The sequence below is a fragment of the Melospiza georgiana genome, chromosome 2 (assembly GCF_028018845.1).
Source record: "Melospiza georgiana isolate bMelGeo1 chromosome 2, bMelGeo1.pri, whole genome shotgun sequence".
NCBI lineage: Eukaryota > Metazoa > Chordata > Aves > Passeriformes > Passerellidae > Melospiza > Melospiza georgiana.
The window spans coordinates 13,232,985-13,243,265 of NC_080431.1; the positions used below are offsets into that span (position 1 = coordinate 13,232,985).

At 34.9% G+C, this 10,281-nt stretch overlaps 1 protein-coding gene across 1 annotated transcript in view; it reads left to right on the forward strand.

The window, feature by feature from the left end:
- NCAM2 (neural cell adhesion molecule 2) overlaps window positions 1–9,868 on the forward strand; it is a 279,378-nt gene extending 269,510 nt beyond the window's left edge. The window contains exon 18 of the mRNA XM_058019203.1: window positions 3,541–9,868. Within this exon, the coding sequence (XP_057875186.1) occupies window positions 3,541–3,652 (112 nt within the window). The 3' untranslated portion in view covers window positions 3,653–9,868. The remainder of the gene's footprint in view (window positions 1–3,540) is intronic.
- Window positions 9,869–10,281: the final 413 nt, after the last annotated feature.

Consider the following 10,281-nt stretch of genomic DNA (forward strand, 5'->3'; position numbering starts at 1 on the left):
ATCTTGCAGGAAACATGATACCAGGAAAGATCCAGTTCACTTCCTTCTGCTTGTCACAATCATTAGATCAGCTGACAGGAGTGAAATATGAGAAAGTTAAAATCAAAAATATTTTTTTGTCTTAGGGGATGGGGAAAGACTGTCATGACAGTCCCCACTGTCATGACAGAAAAAAAAACAAACCAAAACAAAAAAAGAACCAACAAAACCCCTGAAAAACTAACTCCTAGGAACAACTGATAAATATTTTATGGGCATTATGTCCTTGCAAAAATAGGACTGCTAAGAGATATTAGTACGATGAAAACTTCCTTCTTAGTAATATCTTCCCTCACAACCAATGGCAAAAGGTGTCAGCAGCCCAAAGCACAGCTGTACAGAAGTCAGCTAAAGATTTGGGACAGTGTCACTTGTGAAACTAAAGATGAGAAGAGGGTGCAAGAGATGGTGAAGGGCCATTGATACCGGGGGAATATGGAAAGACCTTTGACTCAGCCACAGGTCATACCCAAAGAAACAGAGGAGTAAAGTAAAGTACAAATGAGATACACAAAGGGAAGATGCAGAAGAGGAGAAATCAGCCTCTCAGTAGGAATAACACAAAAATACTTGGTCAACAACAGCCAAAAAAACACATGCTGGGCAGGGTGAGGATGACCAGAAGGGATCTTGGAGGGGAGAGCTTAGCTTGCAGGAAAGAAAATTTCAAGGACATTTCAGGCAGAGAGTGAAGCAAGGTGGGGTTCATTATGAGTAATTCTGGCTGTCTTAAAGATATACAAGATAAGCCTTGAGGTTAAATTAGATAAAATATTTTAACAATTATTGAATTATGTTGAATAATAGCAAGTTACACTTCAGAAATTCATATGCAATTTAAGAAGTTGTGGGAACTAATTAGTAAAGAGATTATTTCTTCTTACAACAATATTCTTTATTACTTTCCTCAGTATATTATTTGGCAAACTATGTTTTACCTTATCTCAGATGATCCTTGTCAAAGCCACGTTTGGAATCCACGTATGACAGATTATCCCAAAGCACTTTATATGGAAGTCAACAAGTTTTAATCATGCTGGCAGGAAATCAGTTTAAGCTGTGCATTGCATATCACACTTTTGTAATATGAATAAAATACCACATACAATGTGGTACAATAATTATATTCCTAGTCTGACATTAATATGTTTCTAATATTGGTTGAGTTTTTCTTAGTATTAATGCAGTTGGGTGAATTCCAGTATCAAAATGGCTAGGAGTCATTTTTCTATAAAATAAGTAAATATTGAAGCTAAAGTTTTGTAGGGGTATCAGCAGACTGTTAATGATAGGCCGCATGCAGTGCTAGAGAAGTCAATATTATTAATAATTGATAGAAGCCAACATCTGCTTAAAGTGAGAAATTTTTTTGTTGGTTTTTGTGGGATTTTTTAAAAACATCTTTTTATTATAAAGTGAATAAACATTTGAAAGGATTAGTCTGCTCAGCTGAAAAATATAAAATTCTTTCTAATATGTCGGTGAAGAAAAATTTGGTGTAGAAAAATTGGTATAATTAGAATACTTAAACTTGAATTAATTAATTGAATGAGGAAATATATTTAATCTATTAATAGAGATTAAATATGTATTTAAAGCAAATGGAAACAAAAATTCCAAAATAACAAAAATGTTGTCATAGGGAAAAAGAACAATGTCTAATGATAACGTGCATTCATAACTCACACTCCATTAAGAAAACTCAAGCCCACAAGTTTTAAAATACAATAAGGTTTAAGAATGGTGCATGGAGTTTGTGATGAGCAAAGTTTTGATGCATAAAACTTTTTACTTGTGTACAGCTTTTGTTGTGTTATTGTTCTCTGCTTGCATGTAAAAGCAAATTTATCTCACTGTTTGCATGAACATGGATTTCAATGATGTCCAATATCTTTCAACTGGGTTCTAGCAAATCTTCCTATTTCAAGTATTTCGTAACATGGTCTTAATCCACTTAAACCAATTTCTTTAAATTTCCATTCAGTATAATTTTTCAGTTCCCCAGTTTTGACTTTGACTAAATAGTTCCTTCTTTCCAGCACCATCTTTTGAGAGATCACTCTGCTTTTCTTAAAACTACATTAAATTAGGTTTTGGGGTTTTTTTAATACTTGTTTTAATGTTTTTTGCCTAATCAGACCTCTAACCCACATGACTGCCTACCAAAAATGCATCTCATGAGCTGCCCTTCCTCTGCCCCAGTGTTTTACCTTCTGTTAAAAATAGATTTATGTTGATTCTGTTGTTTCCATTCTTTCAGACATCTGGCTGTGAGCTGAAATCTGTTTCCTTTGGGCTTGCCATGAGAAACAGACAATTAGCAGATACCTCCCTCTGTGCTCAGAGCCAGACATCTGATGATATATCCCATGTATTTTACTGTAGTAGAACAAGTTAATCTTTGATTTCTCTCAGATACATGTTGCGCTCATTGTTTAACTTCTGGATAAACAGCATCTTTCTTAGTTCATTTCAGACAACTTAAATTTCATAAGACTGGGAATTCAGGTATTGTTTTGTTTTATTTTCTGTTATTAAGCACTACCATGTAATAAGAGATTCCTACAAGATTCCTCAGACAGGTTTTGAACATTGTATTGCTCTTCGGGACATTGAATCAAGCAAAGCAGAAATTTACTGAAACATTTAACAGTTATTATGAATAAAAAAGGCACATGCATACTATTCCCTAGTAAAAAAAACCAGAAAGCAAACCCAAACTGGAATCATGATTAAGAGTTATTATGCCTAGGAGATGCTATTACAGGAACATCTCAGTAAACCATGCATCTTTTTGACAGCTATATTTTTTGACAGCTAATTACTGGCAGAAGGGAATCAATGATTTTTAAAGACCTTTCCCAATGAGATCACATTCAAAAGGGTGGGGACTCTTTTGCCAGATCCTCAGAGTTTTCACAAGTCTTAAAAGAGCTGTAAGTTATTAATGATGCTACATATGTGATCCATGAAAATTAAACTGTAGAACTTTCTAATGATGCTTTCCATTACCTCCTGCACTAGAAGAAATACTTTACCTATGTCTTGGCATAATCCATAATCTCCAATAATAGCTGTGTTCTTTTGTATGCAACTGAATTTACATTTAGAAAAGGCACTAAAAAGAGTTTAATCAAGATTTAAAAGTCAAGCAAAAAGCTTGACTGTGTTTCACAGTATTCTAGGCAACACATACCTCTGTACTCTCTTGGGTCAAGTAATTAGACTTTTTTTTTGTCTTATTGAAGAACTGCATTTTGAGAAGCACCCATGTTCTTACCATGTGATTTTTGTGGTTTTATCGAAGTGGAAAGAGTTAATATGAATTGCTTTAAAAGTAAAGAACCTCAGTGCTCATAAAAAAAATAACTATACATTACTTTAAAACAAAATTATTGTTCTACACTGTGACCTATATGAACTGTATATATGTTATAGACTTAAATTACAGATTGTTTTATTTTTGTGTTACCGTGATTCCTCTTTTTTTTTTTTCGATAGGAAGCTGCCACTAAAGGAGGAAAATGGCAAAGAAGCTTTAAATCCAGAAACCATAGAAATCAAAGTTGCTAATGATATCATCCAGTCAAAAGAAGACGATAGCAAAGCATAATAAGATAAACTACAGCTGTCTGGATGATGCATTTGGATTGAAGTAATCCTGTGACCAAAACTTTACAGCTGACCTTAATTTCTTGGGAAACTTAAGCTTGGAATAGTTAGTACATGTGTACATATGATGAAACAGTTCCTGTCTACAGTTCTTTTCTATATTTTTTTTCTTGTTTGGTTGTTAATGGTTTTAGTATGTAATTTTGCTGACACCAAGTCCCATGCTATAAATCTGAAAAATCTGCAGAATAAGAACTGTAATTTATTATATGAAAAAGAGTGTCTACTTAGAAGAAAAATTCTGAAGCACTCCTAACCACAAACAATCACATCAAGCCTCTCCAGATCTTACAGTGCAAGCTACATACATAAAGTGCCGTATGATAATGTGTTTATTTCCATTTATAATAAAATGAAATTTTAGGTTGCCTTTAGGAAAAATAAAACAACTAAACCAGTCTCAGTATAATGTTTAAGACCTTAGCTCTGGCTGACACTCCATAGCCATTCCAGATGTGATTATCACTTGAGGCAATCAAAAAAACAAAATGCTTCAACACAGAGCCGGGTGCCACTGCATTTTCTCCTGGGTTCTTCAATAAATACATTTTTAAAAAGCTAGTACTCACAACATACAAACTCAAAAATTGGCTATATATTTCACAACAGTCTATTGGCCTCATCCTAACTACAAGAGTGTGACTCTGAAAGGCTCCAGGATTTTCAGTGATTCAGGTTTTCTGTATGAAAGTTTTGAAAGTTACATGTGAACTAAAATGCAGCCAAGGCATAAAAAGAAATCTGTTTTTAATCATAATCTTCACTTCAAATGAAAACTTACAAAATTTGGCCCAACATATTTATACATACAGGGTTTTCATTTTTGTCTTAGTTCAAACCATTTAGCTAAGGGATAAAACTGTAGTTTAATGAAGTAAATACATTTTCTCCCCAAATCAATATACAAAATATTAAACTTGACCTTTTTGAATCAGGACGTTTCCATTTATGATTTTATACCCTTTGTCTTAAGAACAATGTGAGAACAGATGGAAAAACGACTTTGTCTAAGCAATTTGGAACAATTTTAAATTATTGATTAACTCAATCTTATATTTAACCAAATACATGTTTTTCATATCAAGCTTTCTTTAAGATATTCCTCTATATTATTCTGATCAACACTCCCCACCAGGAAATTTGACTGATTTATTTGATCTGAAATTCATTCATATGAATTAATAATTGATTTAGTGGTGTCACTAAGTGGAGCAATATAATTTGTTTCCATTCCAGCATAGTGTATCCACACCTACCAAACTTTTCAAAGCCTTGCTTTGAAAGAAGATGATAAACCACATAGAAAGCTAGACTGGAAAATTCTACTTGTCAGGAGTAACTGGTAGAGTAAGTTGTGAATTTTCCACATCTAAGTCATGCATGAGGTTTAAGTGTACTTTTACTCATCAAATTGTGCTTGATCCATCTGAATTTTGATCATATTTGAAGTCTTTGTAATTTTTGACTTTTGTACAGTAAAACTGAAAGTGAAATGTATATCATAATAACCTTCTTGTCAACCCAAGTTTAAGTGCATTTGAAAGAGCTGAGGAGAATATATATAAATATAAATATATTTATATTTACTTCTTAGATATTTCTTATTTTTCAAAACCAAGTTATTTTATGAGATTTTTACAACTTTTCCTCACTTTGAGAAATAGCTAAAATGAACCAAGGAGTTGAGGACAGAGGCATACTGCTGGCGTGGCTAGGATAGGAGGCCAAGTTCCCACAAAATCAGAACCAAAGTGAAAAAAAATGGGCAAAAGGAGATGGCAAAATGGGATGAAAGTCATGGAAGATTGCAATTGAAAACTGCTGAAAAGAAGTATCTCTAAATGCTGAGACACTAATTCTGGATGAAGGAAAGATGAAGATATTCATTTATGAATACTCAATGTTGCTCCCACATAATGGGCAGGCAGTACTACTAAATAACTGCTTGAAATTATCAGATTTCTGATAATTTTTAATCAGGTTTCCTGGTTCTTTCTAAGCACACAGCAAGCAGGCCTGCTCCTAACATATAATTTGAAGAAGAGTTGTTTTATTTATCTATATGGACTTGTAGTCTTTCCAGAAAATGTGTATTTGCAGCTGGTCTTTCTTCTTCTATCAAAATGCACAGAAGGAACCTGGACAACTCCAGCAACTGAGAATTATGTGGTTGGTGTGGCTTGAACCTCCTCTCGAACAATATTTTTTACCAGGATGAGGATGAAGATGGTATACATAGTTTACTCTTCACCTGCTGAGACAAATGTGGATGGTACCATTCAATCTTCTCTGCACAAATGGTGTTTTTTCTGAAGCTAGCCTGATCATTTCCAAAAGAAGTTTTCTATACAATGTAGCAGAACTAACAGTGTCTAGGCTCAACTGCAGATGCATTTCAAATTTTAGTACTTTTTAGTTGAACTTACACAAAGAAAACCCAAAAAAATGACCTAACGGTTCTATATTGGAGTTTTTTTCTGTTTTGTTTTTTTGTTCTTTTTTTTTCCTGATACGGCCTCTAATTAGAGTATGAAGGGATTAGAAGATTTAAGAGGTCTTGTCAGCACATTTATTGCTAATACACCTGTGCTACTCTTTACAAGCAAAATATATTGCAGTATTATTTCAATATTGGAAGCAAAAGCATTTCCCACTATGCTGAATTACAAATCAAAGCTGTTTCCAGGAGTATTTAATTTCTTCTTGCTGTTATGTCTCTTGGCAGTTGATCTGTGTGAGGGCTGAGAATAAAACAGCTCTAAATTTCTGATGGACTGTCCAAGCACACCTTTTTGGTCTATGGATTAATAGGTTATCTCTTGTGCTTTAACTCTGTGCTGTGCAGGAGAAAACCAAACTCTCACTATGAAAGAATGCTGAAGAACACTGATATTTCAAAATTGTTCCAAATATTTCCAAATGAGGAAATAATTTACACATAGTAATTTGTAAGATATATGTAGAACTGGAATAACAACATTTGTTTATTTTCTTTTCCTATTCTAGATTAAAAAAAAAACAAAACAAACAAAAACAGGTATCTGTATAAATGTCACTTTTACTGTCTAAAGTAATTTTAAGTGTTAGTATGAAATGTCAGAAGAGTTGACAAATTATAACTATTTGTAAAAGTAATCTGAATTGTTACACTAACATACTCCAGGGACCAAGGTGGGAGGGAGCCATTGAAATTAGTACTGAACAAAATGTGGCAGTGACAATCTCTTTTCAAAAAAAAAAAGAAGGAGTACAATTAAGTAAAATTACTTAAAGCTCCTTGGTATTTTTTTAGTTTTTTAGTGGACTTGAGTTCTGATTTTCCACAATAACAACAAATTTTTAATTAATATTTTACAATTTAGTAATCAAATGTACCCTGGAGAATTTTTTCCTGGTTTTGTTTGTTTATTTACCTTTTTTGACTTATAAGATTTTTTTGTGGTTGCAGAAATATTTGCTATTCTGGTGATGCTAATGCCTAATGTGACAAAGATTAATTTATTCAGGCCTCGGTCTTGCAAGAAATTTTGTGTGGCTGAACTCACCCCTTCTGTGGCACTGCACTGGCATTAGTGGGGTGGATGTGAGCAGGAAGATGGATGTACTTTCCTAAGAGACCTTGCAGGACTGGGCCAACTTTCTATCTCTTCATAGATATCTACAACATAGTTCCACCGTGGCCATCATCTCCAAAGGCTGTTTGACACCAGTCCCTGGTGCAGTAAATCCCAACTGCTGTCTTCAGCCTCTGCATCAATGTTCATCCAAACAAAGTGGCTTTCTTTTTATGATGGTAATTAGTTTGATTATTTATTTAAGTGCCAATCATCAAACTGTAGTATAATCATCATGACATTTTTTTCTGTTTCCTAGACCAGATAATGGAAATGTATTTGTGCCTTTTGATAGCATGCCACTCTGCTTTATTAAAGAAAAATCTTCAATAATTTGTCTACAAAGCCTGTTTAAAATAATTGAAAGCTTTACTGTCACATACTTTTCTGCTCAAATATTCTCAAATATTCATCTAAATCAATCTGAGGGTATTATTTTCAAATAACATAAATATTTGAAACAAAAATTTGCAAAACTTTTGAGATCCTGATTCCAATGAGGGTCATGGTGGATGTCTTACTGCTGAAAAGTTTCAAATAGATGAAGAATGTAGTGGATGTGTAGGGGTGTTTTGACCAATTTCTCAAGTTCAAGAGTCAGATAGAAAGTCTCCTTAGTTCTATTTAAGTGCTTAGACCTAAAATATTAAATCTGAAACATTAAATCCTCCAATCTGAAAGATGCTATGGAGCATCTTCCCAGCACTTTAGCTCTGGAGATAAACTGGAGAGAATGTTTGTTTTGCAATCATTTGCAGCCTCACCATCGCTATGTAAGCTGCTGTAGGAAGAAACATCTTTGCAGAATAGTTGTGTCTGTTGGATATTCACTCCTGATTAAAGGACCTCCAAAAATACCATTTACGAAGAAAGCTCAAGAGCTCTTTGATCTAAGGAGGGATGCTAAGAGCGTTGCACAGAGTCACAGTGCAGGAATCCAGGTCTCAATCCAGGCCCCCAGGATTTAAGACAAAAACTGATTCCATCAGGACCTGGATTTTATTCAACCATCTCAGCGAGGCTCTGCGTGTCCTCAACTGATGGAGTTGCTTTTGTGAACCAGATTTCCAGGTGTAAGTGGAACTCAAATGTCCTGCCAAACTCCTACTGACACTTTGCGCAGAGGAGGTTTTTCTATCAGGAGTTTTTACTGATCAGGAAATTATGATAGAATATCCAATGACGGTTTTATCCCATACATTACTATGTCCAGAAAGAAAACATCTTTTTAAATAACTCATTGTGGTTGCAATACTTCTTTTGGTGAAGATGAAAACATTCTAAGTAAATAATGATCCTTCTTAAATCTCCTTGTTTAGCTTCAGATAATCTTTCTGATAGATGAAAAGCTACCATGGTTAAATAAATCTTTTTAAAAAACTCTTCACCCCTTTTCCAGATTTTTTCAGATTTTTTCAAGTTCCTGAAATACCCTGTCCACTTGACAGCAGTTCTGTAAGTTTTAAGTGATCTTCAGTATTTCCACTGCTCATATGTGTTCTTATGTCAATTTACTTGGACCTGAGCCAAACTAAGCCCTTCAAATTTGGCTTTGGATCAGGTTCTAAGAATTCTCAGTTTACCAGTCTATCTTTTCTCTTAAGAGGCATTGAGATCCTCGTAATGTTTGACTTTCAAACTTGAATATTGGCCATTTTTAGCCCAGAGAAATGAGATAAATATTTATTGCCAAATTTGTATTGGCAGCTTTTAGGTGACAGGTGAGATGGGGAGCGGGCGAGGCGACCAGACGCGGTGCCGACACAGCTCGGGAAAGCCAGGGAGAACAGGTGCCAAAGAGTGAGCCAGGAGAGGGCTGGGAGCATCTCTCCTTACCATTGACAAGGGAAAAGGGGAGCAACTGAAGCAAGGGAGGCTGCTGAAGGGCACTGCCAAAAGGCAGGGTGACGAGAGCTCTGAAAACCAGGGGAGAGGAGGAATTAACCCTGCCACATCCTTTAACTCACCCCTGTAATTAGGCTACGGTTTTTCAGATGTAAAATGCAGGGTTGGAGGAAGTCAAGACGAACCCTCAGAGTCTCTACAGATCAATGACAAATACATAGAGGAGTCAGATTCCCCCAGAAGATAATTTTATTGCTCATGGTATAGAGTTCTGACTAAGAGTTTTGAACTACTTAGACAAGGTTTTAAAAGGAGAAAAAAATAAAAAAGGCTTTCCTGCTGCACTGAGCAGTCGGTACGTATTTGTATGCTGTGTACAGTATGAGCTAAAGCATACCATCTATTGTTTTCGTTATTCCACACGTTGTCAACAGCCCACTTGCGATATCTGCCACCTGAATTATATATTGATAAGTTAGCTACCACTGGAGCTAGTTTGTTTATTGTTTCAGAATCTTATGTCCCTATGAAATGCTGTGTGTATATATATATATCTCTATACTGTAAAAAGAAGTAATATCGCAGATGCTGGTTTTGTATTTATGAAAGACATTGAAAGTATGGCTTAAAGTATATCAATTATTTGTCACTCTTCACCATTTGTATATTAATAGTAAAGATACTTTTACTTTAATGAAGTGTTGTAGTTACATTTATTTTTGCTAAGTGTCTTTCTGTCGAGATGTCCGATTCATTGGGAGTCTCATTTCCAAAAAGAAACATAACCCTTTTTTTCCCCCTGTTATAGAATTACTGAATAATGCTCACACAGACCTGCAATTTATTATTCTCTTTTCTGTCAAAATACATCTATTGTTATCATCCCGAGTCTCCAGCTGAGCTTGAGGCCCATTATGATCATCCCCAATAGAGAATGTGCTGATAGATAATATTATTTTTTTTCAAGCAATGCAAATGTCACTATAGGACACGAAACAACACGAGCGCATACTGCTGTTCTCAAGGTGAAGAAAAAAGGGGAGTTTATTTTCTGACTCCATTATTTATAGATTTCCGAGGGTGACAGTGCCGCCTCTCCAATGACACTGGA